This window comes from Myzus persicae, unplaced genomic scaffold, assembly GCF_001856785.1.
Source record: "Myzus persicae strain clone G006 unplaced genomic scaffold, MPER_G0061.0, whole genome shotgun sequence".
Classification (NCBI taxonomy): domain Eukaryota; kingdom Metazoa; phylum Arthropoda; class Insecta; order Hemiptera; family Aphididae; genus Myzus; species Myzus persicae.
The window spans coordinates 168,033-187,285 of record NW_019104422.1 but is presented as its reverse complement, the minus strand read 5'-3'; the positions used below and the strand labels follow the sequence as shown (position 1 = coordinate 187,285).

General features: G+C 27.2%; 2 protein-coding genes across 2 annotated transcripts in view; one reads left to right on the top strand and one right to left on the bottom strand.

The window, feature by feature from the left end:
* The first annotated feature begins 12,787 nt into the window (after positions 1-12,787).
* On the top strand, positions 12,788-17,988 carry LOC111042060 (UPF0602 protein C4orf47 homolog). The gene is made up of 6 exons (XM_022326550.1): positions 12,788-12,911; positions 12,985-13,138; positions 13,642-13,751; positions 13,842-13,968; positions 14,708-14,906; positions 16,532-17,988. The coding sequence occupies exons 1-6, from the start codon at positions 12,788-12,790 to the stop codon at positions 16,781-16,783; spliced, it is 966 nt and encodes a 321-aa protein (XP_022182242.1). The 3' UTR covers positions 16,784-17,988.
* Positions 17,989-18,693: 705 nt separating this feature from the next.
* Positions 18,694-19,253, bottom strand: part of LOC111042071 — a 112,916-nt gene continuing 112,356 nt past the window's right edge. Inside the window, exon 28 of the mRNA XM_022326562.1 lies at positions 18,694-19,104. Within this exon, the coding sequence (XP_022182254.1) occupies positions 18,902-19,104 (203 nt within the window). The 3' untranslated portion in view covers positions 18,694-18,901. The remainder of the gene's footprint in view (positions 19,105-19,253) is intronic.

The window sequence follows — 19,253 nt, the reverse complement described above, 5'->3', positions numbered from 1 at the left end:
ATAAATTAAGTTTCCCAACCCTCTTCATCTTACCTAGTATATTGAATTAAAAACAGTACCTACCAAATAATTTAAATTGAAAAATGAATCAATACTTTATTACTTTCCCCAATTCTTCCAATTATATCTTCAAAATACCACCCACGGATTGAAAATATTTTTTACAAATTATACACAAACAATAAAAACAAAATAATTTAAAAATTAATTTGCTGCTATCATTTGGCACTATTTTGAATCCTTTCTGGCAAGGTAGAAGGGTCGACTTCATGAAAAGTCTAAAATATGACGACCGGCGTGTTTTTGAGTGTTCGTATGGAATTGGAGTGCGTGTGTCTGTGTGAACAATCGTTTAAAAGCCACAATGATTTCGCATACCATTTTACGTAAAGCATAATATAATTGTATTGTATGCGTTTAGTGAAAACGTAGGCGTTCCTCGGGGGGGGGGAGGGAAAGATCCTCATGTACTTTTTTATTTATAATTTTAAATAACTGGTACTTTTGACATATTTTGAGTGTTTTTCATGTGCTTACTCTGTAAGTGACAAATAATGATTATGTATTTTCAATTTTATGATAATTGTAAAATATGTTTCTGAATCGTTAGCTTTTATGATATTTTTTATTTAGTTGTAGGGTAAGTTGAGTTATCAACCGTTCGAAAATCTTTTTTTTGCATCAACTCGGCGGATATTCAAACTAATATAACTGAGTATGGTAGGCAAAGCTGAAATATAATTTTATATTTTCTAAAACAGTGAATAATTCCCTACTCGAGTACAAGTATGTTTTCAACACTCATTCAATAATTATCAACTATTTAAAACAATTATGAACCATACCCAATCAAAGTGTCTACTCTTATATTTTGGAGAGAACATTTTAACTTACTTTAAATAATTTAGGCTAGTTAGGTATCTAATATAAACACTAATAACTCTTTGCAAATCTGACTTTTTTATTTTTCCAAGTTTAATTCCAATGTATAAAACCACGTTAATGAGATAACATTGTTGGGCATTTACGGAGAAATGGTTGTTGATAATAATTAAATTGTTGATATAACGTCTCAAAAATCAATAACAACTTGTTCACTTTAGTAAATTAAAATTAAATAGGATGATTCATAATAAAAAATATATATTTTGAGATTTAATGTGCATTCTATACTTTGTTCATCGAGAGAACAATTGAATTCTGCTTATCTTCAAGCGTCACCCTGCTACATAAACCGGTTCCCTTATGGTAGGATGTCTGATGGGGATGAGTAGAAAAACTGATTTTGGTCGGTTCACGGTTCGTTCTCTCGGTGAACAAAGTACATTATTATTGTGATAAGACCTCCGGTGAAAGAGCTGCAACAGCGTGGTAGTATAATTAGGCATTCGAAATATCTAGTTTCTTCATTAAAAAATCCTGAGAACAGCTATAACACTAGCCGCAGAATTAACTATACCGAGTTTATGCGATAGATAGATCGTAAATGCCAAAAAATATGCATTACAACTAGTTTGAGTGTGCGCTGAATGGTCTCAAAATAGTTAAGATTAAAAACAATTATGATTAACATTTAAAATCAGTTGATTTTAAAACCGAATCGGGGTAATCGAGTCGGTTCAAAAATTGAAAAATAATGAAAGCAAAGTTCGAAGTCAATATATTGAAGAACGATCATAATATTATATTATAATTAGCATTATTATTATTGTTTTCATTAAATTGTAATTTATTATTAGCGTTTTGAATATAATTTCACATGAATTTGAACTTTTTAAATATTTTATTTGTCTCGTTTTTGAATCAAAATCAGTTATTTGATTTCAGTTCGATAAAATGTAAAAGGTTCGGTTTGACCTCGAAAACCAGTGTTCGGAACATCACTATAGTAATTATGTATGAATTTATTGTTTGTTGTTTCACATAATATAAGTGCCTCACGTCATAACGATAATATATTGTACTCGCAAACAACGGTCACAATAATAATAATAAAAAAAAAATGGCATATTATCATACGTAGTTCCATTAGGGAGTGTTTACTATGTACCCGTGACCCATCTATACTCCGTATGCCGGTAAACATTGGACTATCGTATACGTTATTACACGGTTAACGCCGGATTCCTATCCGGTGAAATCATTATATTTCGTTTTTTGTCGGAGTCTAGAGGCGATCGAGAGGCTGCACCACCAAAGAATCTATAGGTATTCCGGTATTTGGTGCATATATGCTATATATTACACACCCGGATATTAGTGGAAAATACCTACGTAGTGCGAACACGAATTTTATGATCGACGATAGCCAGAGGGTTAGTTTTCCGTGTATAATATAACACTAGTGTTTTTATCAATCGGACTGCACGTGCTCAACACCCGGCGAGTAATATCTCAATCGAACATCCTATACACTTGACTGTTACAGATGTGATATTGTAGTATTATCATCGTTACGGTCGAATGAAAACAGTACAATAACGATAATACAAAATGTATGATGTGAAACATGTGTATATGTGTAACAATAACATTGCGTGGATAAAAAAAAAAAATTCTGTTTGCGCCGCCGCGGCTGTTCAGTGTAGAGAATACGAAATTATGGATCGGATATTCCGATGATGGCGGATGTTATATCGTTCGGGTTTTTGGCGGTCGTGCGGTGACGGTGGTGGTGCAGACTTGCAGGAGCAGTGGTGGGTGGGGTAGTTACTGCATCCGGGTGGGTGTGGGGTGTGAGTATAAACGGCGGTGGCAGCGGCGGCGGCGGCGGCGGTCCGTTTTGTTCAGCAGCGATAATACCCGTAATGATATGCCAAGTGTTTGCACGAGACGAAGAAATGGCGAACCGCTTCGTGGAACTACCGTCGAGGGTGCACTTACTTATAATACTGCCCGGCGAGATGAGTCCAACCCCTCCCCTCCATCCCCTATTTCACTGCCACCACCACCACCACCACCGACGCAAGTAGCCAACTCGACGGCACACCGTGGCCTGCTGGCGGGGAAATCAAATTTTGGATATAATATATATATATATATATATATGTGCGTATACCTACAATTATATACCAGAGCCGAGCAGTGGCTTGGTACTCGAGTTTGTCGTGGTTCCTGGCTTTTCTGCCTCCACCACTCTGCCACTCCGGTGTCGTTACTGCCAGTCCCTTATATATAATTTACACTGCAGCGACGCCCGACCTTGTTTCACAGAATAATACCACCCCGTCCGAGATCGATGTTTCGATACGAATTATATTATTATTATTACGTATTTTCCGTAAATTACGACCACACGTCCCAACACTCTAAATCATACTATAATATTATTGTATTGCTGCGTATACATTTTATCGTTATAGGCACGTGGACCATCCCTTCCCACCTACCAACGCAAAATGGTTATTAAGCGGCCGAGAAACTTATATACTTTCGAGTTGAATGCCCCGTGTAATATTATTGTGTTTCGACTTGCTTTCGCTTATTAACACGCGGCTAGACAATATAAATTATGTGCACACATACATAATATATTTCTTACATTAATATGGAGTAACATGCACACAAATGTACTTATCGACTTTGAAAATATTAATGAACAATAATTAAGGAAAACGTAAATTTCAGAATTAAAAAATAAACCTTCAAGAAATAAATCACGCTAATGATTCCACGTACTATATTTTCGGCAGTCACGTAAAACAACAAACTTTGTTTTCCCAATTCGTATTAAGTTGGTTTATACAAACCATAAAATTTGTTTTCACAAAATCTATTTAAATATTTTAAAATAAAAAGAATTCATTCTGGATTCACCGGATGCCATATTTTGCACATTTCATACAATATTATTATTTAATTTAAAACTGATTGCTGTAGTATTCAGTGCCTACTATTGAAAACACCAGAGATGTACCTACAAATAAAGAATATTATTACAATATTATGTCTTCCGAACCAAATAATATGTTTTTATATTGGTCTTACGCCAGTAACAAATTACAATATTATTGATTTTAATAAAACAAGAAATATATCAAAATGATTTGAAGTAAGTAACAACAAAATACACCAACAAACTACAGTTATAATAAGTCCATTGAAAGATGCAGAATTTAAATTGTACATCGTTACCCCCGATGGGCGATGATTTTATTCAACTTAAGATCAAATTTCTACAGTATTCTTCTTTATAGTCGGGTTTTTTTTATTCTTCATGAAACAATGAAATTGGCAAATAATATATTGAATAGCCTCAATAGTTTCTAATCGAAAAACAATTATACTTACATTTATTAGTCATTGTGTATTAGAAAAAAATATCATTATTACTCAATAAATATATATTTTTATTCATGCAAATCTAAAAGAAAATAAACTCCGATAATGAAAAAGTCAAGGCATTTCGCTAACAAATATATCATGTTTACTTCACTCGTAAAATCTAAAAATAAAGATTTGATAAATTGTACATAATGTATACACTATATATACGTATGTTTTAAAGATAAATTCATATTTAATTTTTACAGAACAACACGTTTGTTCATTGCTAGTAGGTTCTTAAGTGTATAGCAGTATACATATTAGAAGCACTTATATAATAATATACGTTATACATATCATGGCACGCGTCATAACCATTCAACCATTCACGATATCAGGCAAAATTATTATTGTGGTCTCTAAAATTATCATTTTAACTTTTAAACTTATCTCTTCGTATTATAATAATTCAACTTAATAAAATAAGCAGTCCACCCCAATAGTTATAAAATATAATAAGTATATAAAATTAATGTTAACAAATATATCAAGAAAAATAAATGTTAAGTTGGTAAGTTCCAAAAATGAAATAGGTACCGCAAGGCTGCAATATATTGTAAATCGTGTTATTATAATAAAACCGCCAATCCACAAAAATAAACAAACCTGTAACACTGTATAGAAGTGTAGCTACAAAAAAATATTGACACAAAACTACAATTTTGAAAGTAAATCCTCTAAAACTCCAAGGAAGCAATATAAATCTCACCGTGGTAACGTCATACACACACTTGCACACAGTATAGAGACTTCGAAATGTTTTCAAAGCTGAAGACTATATGAGCTTATAGATTGAACTATATTTTATAACACTGAGGTTGCTGTAGATAACTGAATATGAAACATTAAAGGCCTGATACAATTAGGGGATGTGGCAAAATGGCCTAAAAACATTTTTATAAATAACAAGGGATGACAAGTCATTGAATATTTTAAGAGTTTGGCACTACATTAAATATAAATATCTTTTTTTATACAGGTGTGCTGAGTTAGGGTTCGTATTGTCGACAACACAAGTAAAAAAATTCATAGCCAAATAATAATAGTATAACTCAACAGCAGATATTATTATAATGGTTAAATAATTACAAATTTTACTTTTATTTTAATGTTAAATTTTTTTAAAGTTTGTATGTGATTGTTATCTCCTGTTTGTGTACGTCTGTATGTCATTGCAATCTGTTGCCCTGGTTACTAATATCAATCGGTATTGATGAATCAGTATTAATTAGTTGTACCTTTATTATTTAATAAATATTTATTAATTTGTATTACATAATATAACTAGGTATATTAATTTGTTTTACTATAATATAATATAACATATTGCACAAAAAAATCTGATATAATATGTAAATACTTCACATATTATAGTTATTTCATATTTATATTATATTAGTTGAAATTTATAAATTTGTAATCATATCGTCCTTCATTAATTATGAATGTTAATAAAATTTTAAAAAAATATATTTTTTCGATGGTTAGTCTATAGATAACACTATATTATGTATATTACCGTGGTGTATTGTAATAGGTACACACGTTATATGACAAGTCTTGTTGAGCAAAATAATAATTAAATATAATAATATACAATATATTATACGTATGTAGCGCACTGCAGTGTTATTATCCGGCCTAGTGTTCACTTGATTTTTAAATCAAATTCAAAACTAGTTGAAACAAAAATAATCAAACGATTTACGTTTACTTTCTCAAAATTTTCTACAAATTCATGTGACCCACAATACAATATCATTGTTCAATTTAAGTGAAATTAGCGGTTTTAAAACTTATATACGTTTTATGTGAGTATCACTACTAAAAACCGCGTGACTTGAACACGCCAAAGCCAGCTGATCGTCGTATACAGTTATTCGCTTAGTAAATACAAGTCTTGCAACTGACAACCATACACAAAGACGGAGCGCGCAATAGTTGAGAAAATGCAACGCAAAATATTTTAACATGTCGGACACGGTGTATGCTCTCATTTACTTCTCAGTCGTTTACTAAAGTCAGAATACTTTAACTGAATAACACGACGCACGACGTGTCTCTTAAAATATCATTAAGATAAATGTTAAATATATAACGCAGGAATAGGATATGTGTACAAAACTTTGGTCAAACAATTATTACCTTTAAATTATTAATGACGTGTACACCGTATGTACACACCCGTTATTTTGCATACACCAGGACAGGTAGGTATGCATTAATTAAACACATATTTATATCTTCGTATTTTTCATATAAACTGGGTAATCTGGAAGTTTCAGTTACATAATTTTAAGTCATTACAAAACAACGAAAAATATTCGATTTTTTATTTCTATTTTTATTCTCGTTATCATCATTTCTTAAGTAGACATATTTTCATTTTTGAATGACAACATGTTTTTAATTCTTATATTCTAAAACAGAATATTATTCTGAGTATTTCGATTTATAAAAATCAAATTTTGAACGAGTTGTTTATTATTTATTTTTGTATTGAAGTATATTATATGAGCAGAGTAATTAAACTGAGATTTTGAAGGGTACACCTCTCCAGTTACATCTCAACTCCACTCTTCAACATTTCAAAGACATACACTAGTATATTATTATATTACCAATCCTTATGAATTCATCAATACTAAAATTCAAGAGGACACTATTTACTCAAACCTGATTATCAGAAAATTGTAAACAGCTATTTGGTTATCCAATGCTGATATTCTGAAAATTCTAATATTATAAATACTAGATCATCTGAAGACGGTGGTAGGTTGTAATTATAGAATATTTTAATAATTTAAAATTATCTAAAATACGTTTAATTTTTAAATTAAAGATACCGTATTAAATTTAGTTAATATTTTAAATATAATTCTAATTATGTTGATTTAGTACATATTATACAGTTGGTCAATAATAGTTTATTCGTTTTCCAAATCAATATTCGTAGTTCTAAGAGTCATTAAACAATATAGTATCCTAACTAGACTCATTAAATAATAACTTTAGTGTTATTTTAATATGTGAAACCTGGCTTCTAAATTATTTTGAATTTAAAAAATTTAAAAATCATATATATATATATATAAGAACAAAATCCTTAGGTATTGAATTTAGATCGATCATCATCCATTATTATTATGTACTATTAAGTTACTAATGTAGCTAATAACTGAATAATCTAAGAAATTGGTACTGGCAATTACAATTAGCAACGCAAGTTAATAGTCCCGAAATACATCTACGAGTCAACAATGCAACCTTTGACCAACGCTGCTTTACTTAAAGGTATAATATTAAAACTCAAATGATACAAACGATGAAATGACCACGTCGAGTAGAAAAACAATATAAAAGTTAACGTATTGAAAATCACATAAAAATACATTGACTTTTTTAGTATATACTAACATTATTTTTTAAGTTTATACTAACACAACATCACAATAATTGTGATACCCGAAAATGACTATTCAGTACGTATACAGCAAACATACAGTAAAAATGCTCTAATTTACAGTCCATTACATTGTTTAACCATAAAATTTAATTTCTACAGTACCTAATAGTTATTTCCCTGGTTTTTCTATATAATGTTAGTCGTTCATTTTAAAATTATGTACGTAAATAAATAATTGTTAAGCCCAGACCAATACACAAAGCGGACATCAACCCTTCCACAACTTGCAGTTGCTCATATTATAATGAAACATTTAATCTTTATATAGGTATAGGTACTAGGTACTATACCTATAAAATATTATAAAGCTGAAGGATTTGAATGTTCAAACTCACTGATTTCAGAAAATAACTGGACCGTTTTCAATAAAAGTTATATCAATAGATTCCTCGTGAATTGGGAGGTGGTTGTACCTATACCTTCTCTTTTCGTCCCACTCATGAATTTCATATTGACCCACGAAAATCAAATTTTTTTATTAATAATACATGGATATACTATAGGTTACAGATGCAAAATTATCCACCTTGTGTTGCTATAGGATTTTTTTTCCAGTAGAAAAGAATATTTAATAGCCTTATGTTCGTAGCTCGTAGGCTCAAAAACTACTGGACTGATTTTAACAAGAGTTTTAAAGATTGTTCTTAGAGATATCTGGAAATGTTAAAGAGTAGCTTACACCGCGTTTAAAAATATACCAAGTGCTATGTACAATCCACCACAGGCACATTTAACCCATCTAGGTTGAATTAGTTCACAATGCGACTTACACCGATGCTGATTTCCTCATGAACAGAGCAAGGTACTCTTGAACCAAGATACACAAATATAGAGCCAAGTATTTTATGTTTGCTCATTTTCCTAGGTGAAGTCTGGTTATAGGGCTAGTCATAAAATACATACAATAGAAACTCAATTCTTAGAAGTATTTTAGATTTTTAGCGAAATGTAAATCACCCCTGTGGCCCAGTTCCACCAAGTATACATTTCTAATAAAAATATCAAGATATTATCTGTTATAATTTCTACAATCATAATAATTCTTCTTAGTTTTAAGTTTTTTTTTAGTGTGTTGCTGAGGTTTGGTAACTCAGTTCCTCTTTTGATTTGTTCATGTTTTAATATGGAGTGGAAGAAAACACTCTTAATTTACAACACTCATTTTTCATAACATCGAAATTCTTAAACGTTTTCTTAAAATTTTTAAAAATTGTAATTGTAACGATATTTTAAGATTACTTTTTAAAAATATAATGTTATATAATTTCTCTATTCAGACAATTTTACTAAAAATAAAATAAGATAAGTTAAATTGTTAATTAATACACAAAAAAAGTCAAAAATTATTATTCGTCCCATGTATTATTTAAAGAGTGGGTATACTTATTTTTAAATTATATTTTATACAAATTGTTCAGGCTTTTATATTAAAACTAGAAGATAATTTACCTTTTTATTTTTAGTATTGTATATTTTTTAAGTTAATTTGTAATATAAACTAAAATATTATTTTACTAAATTGTATTTTTTTCATATAGCATTGTTTTATATTTAAATATGCAACGTATTTATTACTTTAGCTAAAATTAATGTACGATAATAGCATTTGAAATAATGAATAGTTTTTTTTTCAAAATGTAGGAATTGGGTATTTAACTATACTTTATAGAAGTATTTAATGAGAAATGAGAAATGCATTTAGAAATAAGATTTCAAAGTTTTTTAGATAACTACTAGCCATTTAACCAGTTAATAATTCTAAACTAATGAATCAGTGGTCATTTAATATTATAGGTTATAATAAGACGGCTTTAAATTTCATAATTTGAACAACTATTTGTATAAAATAATACAATATTATTTAATATAAGATCTCATAACTTAGAAATACTTAATATTGTGTTTGTTTATGGTTCATAATTATTATCAATTTATAAGCAGATTTTTTTCATTATAATTTTTTATATCGTCTCTGCTCCTAGTAAGTTTATCGAATCGAATAATCTGCACATTGACTTAAAAATCCAAACGTTCACTCAACTAATCAAATCATTCTACATCGATTTTTATTCAAAGTTATCCCATCTCAAAAATCAGCCAAGAACCGACTTTCCTCTCCTACGTCCCTGAAAACCCCAAGAACATTAAGGATGATCATGGACACCCGGCCTAGAGATTGTCTATGATATCTATCGGGTGGCACTACTGAGTGTCACACCAAACTCATTTATTCTTGTCACTAATTAAAATCACCTAATTAAAATTATTTAGCGCATTTATTTGTGTATTGATTGTAAATAAATTTTAAATTATATTTTAAATTATATATATATATATATTATTTTTATAACATTTACAAGTTTCTATATTATTTACAATTTGTTCTATCAGAAATAGTTTCAAGATAAACACATTATTACAAAATTATAATACATAACATTTCATTTGTTAAACAGAATATATTATAAGATAATTAAAATCGAACTGAAGTAAAAAGGAGTCTGAGTCAGATGGTAAAGAATAGTACAAATATTAAACGTCTTAGTATATAATTTCTATTCTTCATCATCAATATGAAATATATCATCGGTTAGATCTGATAACCTCTAAGGAGTTTATTTTCAGTTACAAGATAGCCCTGGGTAGGTTTATGGTACCCCAGATTGTAATTGAGTTGGGTCAGAGTTTTATGAGAGAAGCTACTGCTACTTAAAATCTAATCAAAATCAGATTCCCAGTGGTTTTTTCTCTCCGTTCAAAAATCCTATTACCGGTAATCTAATTTTTTTTTTATCATTCTACTCAACCTTAAAACAAATCAAAAAAAAAATCTATTCACATACATTTGTGAACAGAACTTTTTTAAATCATAATAATTAATAACATTCAATACATATACTATGGAAAAAAATATAATCAAATCTATCAATGTACTAGACATAATGTATAAAATAAATTCTGACCTTACCTACAATATTACCAAGACAATGTAATTAGAGTACTGAAACATTACATTTAAGAGTCCAAAACCCTAGACCTAGAGAAAACCTTTGTTTCAAGTTGAAGAGTTTAGGGGATACAGCGTTTTGGAATTTAAAGGAATTATTGCTGATAAAAAACGTATTACAGTGCTTTTCTTTGAATAATAATTAATTATTTTTGCTGGGACCAAACGTTATATAAAAACTGGTATAATTTAGAATATTATAACTTCTATACTTATTATATGAACTATAATATTAGATTCTTTAAAGTACACGACAATGATCAAAATACAAAAACATTTTTAAAAAAATATATGTTTTATCACTTTTATCCTTACCGGGTCCCTGACATTTAAATTAAAAATCATCAATTAAGTTTACATTGAAAGTGAATAGGGATATTACAAAAAATAACATTTTTTCACTGAATTAGTTTCAATTTAAAAATTAAATGTTGTAAGTTAAACAGAAAAAAAATAAACTGGAATACAAAACATAATATTTACCCTAGGTATAAAAAAAATAATTTTGGCTAACCTCCTTTGATGTAAAAAAAAAAATTATGAAATATGCAAAGTATAATTTTACAATAAATTAAGTTAGATATCCTTATAATATGTTAGGTTACCTAAAAAAAATAAACTGATAACTTTGTGTAAATCATGGATATATTTTAATTAGTAAATAAATCATATTAACCGTATAAAATATAATATTAGATTTTTTGCAAAAAATGTATAAATGCGTAAGTATGAACTGTAGTTTATAAAAATAATAAAGATACAATTGTAAATAATTTTAAACAAACTTTTTAAGTAAACTATATTATATAGAAACTATAATTGTTAATGTTACTGAAGCGACCAGTAACTTTCTTCGAGACCAGTAAAAAGAAAATTACATTTTTAAGTTTATTTTTTAGTCACTTGTAATAATACCATGGTTATTATTTTTAGGATTGGAGTTGGTTATTACGTTGATTTCAAAAGTTAAGGATATTTTTACATTATTATATAACGTTGGTACATGAAGGTGTTAATTAGAAATTTTAAACTCAATTCCTCAACTAGCTATTGGTTTTATATGATTCAGTTCAAAATCTTTTTTAAATCGTTTCTAAGTTACAGAAAGATTCATAGAAGACATTTTTCGATTGAAATAATACACAATATTGTAATTGAGATAAGTGTGACTTATTGTTTTGAATTTCACACTTTTGAAAAAGTTTATTATTTACAATCTTTTTTTTTTTCTACAGTCGGTTATATATAATAATTCAAATTAAAAATATTAAATTAGAACAAAATGACATGGGAATTATGACATTGATTTCAGTCCATTCCATGTACACAAATTTGCTAGCATATAAATAAATTAAAAAATTAGATTTAAGTGAATGTACATTTTTTTACTTTCGTAAATCAATGGTTAAAAAGTATTAACTAATTTTCAGTTATTTTGCAGAATAATTTAAATTAAAAATGTTATGAAAGAAATGTGATTGGATCATTCCCGTTTTAATCGAAGCAGTCATACTCATTATGTTAGGAATGTATCAGATAATATATTTAATATTTTACTTTTAAAATATTTTTTTTTGTAATTATGTATGAATATATGTAATACTTTCTTTAATGTGTATTATAATTTATAACATACTTCATTAGTTCTGCATGTATTACAAACATCAAATAATAATAATGAAAAAAGTTTAAAATTGTACCGAAAATTATTAAACTTTTCAAATTATACCTACCTAGGTAAACTTATCTACCAGCATATAGTTTTATTAGCTTTAAGCAGTTATATTTTAGCTATTGGCCACTTACAGTTTAATAAATAATATCAATATCAATTATTTCTGACATAAAAACAATGTGATTTGTTTTATTGTATGACAATTAGTTATTTTATTGTAGTGCTGTTTATAAATACTAGACATTCCATTTCCACTAATTTTAATCACTATATTTTACATAACATTAACTAAAATAATTCTAAATATATTATAATGACAGCACGTCAAACCTTTGACGATCTGGGTAAAAGCCATGGCAAATACGACATGGACCGTATTGGTTTGTTTTCGGAGATGCCATATATGATTGGCGATAAGTATAAACCACCTAATTTAAGTTTGTAGTCATTTATTCAAATGCATTATATTTAAACATATTACTGTATATTGTTATGATTTATGACCTGTAGAAGATAATATACGAGATTTGAAAAAGTCTCAAATGTATCCAAGTACTTTAAAAACTAAAACCGGTCTTCAAGACGCTTATTTTGAACCTGAATTTAAAAGGTTGTATGAAAATGAAAAATGGCGACCACCTCCATCGGGAATGTTTGATAAAAAGTGATTAGTTATTTAGTATATTATTTGTAATATTTATTTTAACATAATTCGATTTTTTTGATCATAACTTATTTTATTGGACATTATGAAAATCATTTTTGAAATAAACTCATTTTCGTGGTTATCAGATGTAATTTTATAAAACTTAAAAAAAAATATTATTGCTGTTTACTAAAAAAATAATTTAGCAATAATAAATAAATAATAATATAATAATACTCATTGGTAAAATAGTGTAACTATTTTGAGTAATGTAATAATGTACTTATGTCATTGTAATTAATTATCAATGTAAACAATACTCAACTAAATAATATTATTATCACAAATGCAGTTTACCTCCCGAGCGAATTATTGGCTTTTTTTCTAAAATGCGTGTTTTTGAATGCTTAATTCGATGGTACTCACATAGTTCCTTCACTAGTCCCATATTTTCAAATTGTGTTCATAATATTAATTATATATACATATATTTTATGCAATAAATATTTTAATGTTAAAAGTGAAAATAAGAAAAAACAAGGTAGCACACGACCATTTATACCTTCAAGTCCTGCAAAACACCATTCAACTGCTGGTGATCATTTTGGAACATTTGGTCCTAAACTTCCAGGTTGTTTATAAATAAATGTAATTTTGTTTGAATAGTCTTAACTTTTAATGTTTATTAAGACTAAAGTTTATATTTTATTTCTTCATTTAGCGATGTCTAATGCCAAAATTCCTTTACCTAAGAAAGAAAAGCTGCCACCAAATATTGCAACTAAACCAACTAACACAAGAGGACCTGGATATACTGATATTGGTTTCAGTCCATACCCTGAATACAAGTAAGTATCATAAATAGAAAATTGAATTGCATGTACATTTATAAATAAAATAATTATATAGCTATTGATACGGATATAAATTACGTACAACTAACTTTAAAGTGCATCATAAAGAAAAAATACGACTTTAATTATTAAATATTAATAAATATTAAGTTAAAATATTTAAAAATAATATGTTAACAACCAATTGTATTTACTTATTTGAAAGTAACCAAGTCAAGATAATTACAGTTTCAAAAAAAATAATAAAACTAGTTCATGGCTTCAAAATTTACATTAATAAACTCATTATAACAATATAGCACGATTCCATACCTTTCATAAATAAACTAAACATTTGAACATCAATATAATAAAAAGTAATAATATATATGAAGTCGGTATTAATTATAAAAGTTAATTTTATCTTATGAGAACAATATGTTTGCTAACCAATTTCATAAATAAATAACTTATTTTGGTTTACTTTTTATTAACATATTGTTATAATCAAACCATGATTATATAAAGACAAATATAGTCATATAGATATATAACTATGATTTATTACATACATAATATTTAATTCGTACACTTAAAATATGATATTTAGGTGCCTTAATAATTATGTAGCTCGTAATTCTAATGAATTAATCAGACAATTTTTCAACTATTTTATGTGATTTCCATTTGTTTAGGTTTGTATCAATTTGTCTGAAATGTAATAAAAGTAATTTTAGAAAATATTAATTTGTAGGTCAAGTCCATACAATGATAATAAAAAGCTTAATAAAACAGATAAATTAAACAAATCTTCGCCGTTTCTATCGAGTGGTACCTGCGAGTTCTTTGAAAAAAATCCTTATTTTAGTAATGATCATACGGCAACGTACAAGAAGATCACGAAAACTAAATTTAAAGGAACACCATTTATACCATCTTCAACAATAAATCACGTAAGTTATATTTCATGTGCTTCCATATTATATCATGCTTCTTTAATATTTATTTTGCTCTTTGTAAACATTTAAAACTTGCCAATATAATTTCTAGTACCTACACCATAATAACTACCTAATTAACACATATATTACCATATCGTATTCGTTATGTACTTATAAATTATATATTGGGTTGTTTGTAAAGCGAGGTAAATATTGGTTCTATAAAAACCTCGTTCTTACATTCACTTTTTTTTCAAAACAAGTGCTAAAAAGTCTTAAGTGTTTTTATCAATTTAAAAATATTATTTCATGTTGATTCTTAACGTTAAGTCATAGCATTTTTCAAATTAATTTAGTTTTCGTAAATATGGAAAAACAATTATTTAATTATTGTTGGAGAAAAAAAACCCAACTTTGCTTATGCCTTATCTGAGCTCAACTCAGAATAATTTTAGTATATAAGTATTATTATATTATTATTGTATTTATAATTCACAATGATATAAAAATAGTAAGTATTATTTATATATAGTATGCATTAATGAATAATCATCACATTATGTGGTAGTAAAGTACTTTTAACTTTCTTTTTAAAATAATAAATAAATTATTATGACGTTATATTTTACTGTCATTTAATTTATAAAACTACAGTCTTGCGTTTTGAAATTTAATTATATTTGATGACATTAAAATAGGGTTTAATTATATTTTAATATTATACTAATAATTTATAATATATATGTATGATAAATAACAATAATACTTACATTACTTGCAAAATAAATCGTGATGTTATTATAAGTCGTATTTTCTTTTTTTATTGCATTTTTGTATATTTAAATTGTTGTAGATATACATTGTGATTATTAAGCTTGCCAATCCCTATTTTTCTCTACAATAATACATTTATTTAAATTTTGATTTTAGAATTTTTAAGTAGACCTTATGACCATGTTTTCTAATTTCTGATACTTTTTGTACGACTTAACAAGTATCTTGTGGCAATACAAACTTCTATTTTTCAAATGAAAGTGGCTTCCCTTTTTTACTGAAAATTATTTAGAGAAAAATTAAATTAAAATGTTTTTACTAAGGATAATAATCCTGATTTTATAAAAATCAAAACCATACATGTCATGTTAGATGTAGTATTTATTATACATACTAGGATCCTTTTTATAAATTATTTATCATGATAAATAAATAGTAAAATTGCTAACTTTTTCAAACCTTCTATTCCCCCACTAGACTTCTGCTTAACCCATTACCATAAACATATTATCCCCAAAACACAATGTTACATAACTCATAACCTACTTGTTTGAATTTTGATTCAAAAAAAGAAAATTGGTCTTCAAATTTAAAAGTTCCGAATTTCCGAATTTTTATGTATGTATAATTTAAGCATAATAATAGGATGAGCATGCTTAAAAAAACGTCCTGTATAGATTTACGTACCTACAGGTAGTAAAGTAAATCGGTGCAGCTCACAACCATTTCATTAATTCATTTTTAGATGTTCATTGCTTAAATTGTATATTTCAAAAAATTGTAATAGCTGATTTAAAGTTCACCTAGTGTATATAATCTAAAATTGTTTTAAAAATAACTAATTGCATGTTAACTTTGTTCAGTTTGGAAATGGTTTCGAAAAGTGGCCCAGTCATTCTGATGATCGATACATCGATCCATTTAGAATTGGATATTCGAATAAAAAGGACAAAAAAGATGATAAATCAATTATTACATTCTATCCACAAACTAGAAACAAATCGTTGTACACTACATCAACGATTAAGCGAAAATTAAAAATTTCAATGAACAATAATAATTGGCGTACATATGATACAATTACATTCCCCACAGAAACAATTATTAGAAAATAATAAGCTATATTTTATGAACATTAAATTAATTATTTTTAATTTTAAGCTATATCCCTTTTATAGGTAAATGTTCAAAGTTCAACTAATACATTTGTACAACATATAAAAAAAAAATATATTATCTACAGAATAATAAACAAGTTGCGCGATCTGGTGAAGTAATGATGAGATTGCTGTATTTTAATAATCCTCTAGATTTTACCCTTTGCTAAATGTTGTAAATTAAAATTTTGATCTTATAAACACATCAGAAAATTATAGAAATATTGTGAAATTCATTGTGTAGACAACGATTTATTGTGGGTGACAGTAGGTGGTAAAATAAATGTAATGTGGTAATGTTTGAATGATTTTTTTAAACCAAAAAAATAATTGTTGTGCCAACGATGAGTTCAAACAACTTTACAGCACTAAAAATATTGAATATAATATGGACTTATAAAATCTTATTTTATGGCTAACCTGCTGTAACATTCAATATTTTTTTAAACCAACTATAAATTAAATTAGTAAAAATACATTTTTTTTAAATAAATTTGTTGTGGTGAAAGAACAATGTGAAGTTCCTACATAGTGAAAAAATGAGATATTTATAAGTTCCTACTTGGTGACAAATTTGAGCCTTATTTCAAAATCCATAAAATAAAATATTTTATATTTAACGACTTACGATAAAGCTGACATAAAAATATTGTATGTGTCTATAAGTACCCACTCTATAGCATGTCATAATTTATTGTTTACGGTGATTCGTTATTGATAAAATAATAACATTTAGAGTAATTTCAATAAAACTTAAATTGTTTTTTTCTGATCTATTATTTACGATTTTTGTTTGTGAATAAAAAATTGGATCAATACAGCAGAATGACTTTCCCGGTTTCAGATTCTTCGAGGGACGATGAATGAACATAATATCAGTTCTACAATAATGTGATTTTTTTTTTTAACACACTCTTAACAGTAGAAAAAAATGCTTCCAACTATGAGGGTGGTTTCTGTTAACAAATGAGATCTAGTTATCACTTTCAGGGGTAAAAAATTTAAATTCACCGATTCTATTTTTTTTCAAAAAATTACAAAAAATTAACGAAATAAAAATTATGAAAAAACGGAAATATTTACCCAAAACCAAGTTTTGACATCTATTATCAAAACGAAAAACTCTAGATACTTTAAATTTACTTGAATATTTCAATTTATTAAAATTTGTTTTGAAATATTTAGTCACTTTTTATATAGACTTTAAATTTTAGATTATGAGTGTGGTGACAAATCAATTTATTTTACAATAAAGAGAATTTTTATTTTTATATTTGGGTCTGAAGGCACTTACTTTTATTTCTAGTAAAAAAAATAATTCGATATTCGAATACATCGAGGGTAGTTTCTGATAGGAAAAATTGATTTTGCAAAAATTAGTTAAATTAATTGTATAACTATGTATTCCTTAATAGAAAAATTAATTACTAAAATACAAAAAATATTCTTAGAAAATATTATGTAGGCTGACAGAATTGTTTTCCGTATACAATGATTTTTCATATAACACATCCGTTGATTGCTGTTTATTATTTTTGATTTTGGAGATACTTTACATTTAATATGGACAGTGGACACTATACCAAACGTTAAACAAGCATTCTTATTCTTATTATCTATATAGTATTACAAAGGTACTTATCGTACTAGTAGCCATACCAATTATAATTATGTTAGGAGCATTAAACTACAAGATTAAAGTGTAAAAAACTCAAAAAATTATAATGAAAGTGGTTGTTTTTTTTTTATTTTTGATAAAATTACTTTTATTTCGATTTGAAATAAACAAATAATGAACACTGTCAAACAGTAAAAAATAAATAAATAAATAAACAATTAATACAATTATTACCTATAATAATATATAACACAACTTGAAAGCATTTTAAAATCATGGTAGTTAATGTATGTAAAAAAAAATCGAACTTAATACGATTTACCAACGATGTTTGAAACTTGTCAATTCATTAAATCTGCAACCAGGTAACGTTATTTATACCATGCGTATATGATATATCAGCATCATCTCACGTTAATCGGTCCCTTTTAATTAATATAGATACATTTAAAAGGGTATCAGAAGTCGGTAAAGCTTTTTCTGCGATTATCTTCACGATTTGGTTGATTGTTGAATGTCACTGGTCTATAAAATATCGAATCGCCTTGTTTCCAACCCCTGGGTGCAGTATTATAGTTGCTCAATGATAAATAATCTTTGTATGATGGCAACTGAACGTTTTTTGACTGATTACAATTTGACGGAACCACATATGCAGGATCTGTTGAAAAATAAAATGTCAATATTATTATTATATCAAATATTACTGTTAAACAAATAACATATAAGTAATTAATGTCACATAGGTATATAAAACACAAATAAATTCAACTTTTAACTTCCAAATTCAAATAACATTAATATTATGTT

Bases quoted from the DNA above. Each gene is read 5' to 3' on its own strand.
- LOC111042060 (XM_022326550.1), top strand. From the start codon at position 12,788: ATGACAGCACGTCAAACCTTTGACGATCTGGGTAAAAGCCATGGCAAA. The intron at 12,912-12,984 runs GTTTGTAGTCAT...TATGACCTGTAG, and splicing joins GTATAAACCACCTAATTTAA to AAGATAATATACGAGATTTG. The intron at 13,139-13,641 runs GTGATTAGTTAT...TAATGTTAAAAG, and splicing joins TCGGGAATGTTTGATAAAAA to TGAAAATAAGAAAAAACAAG.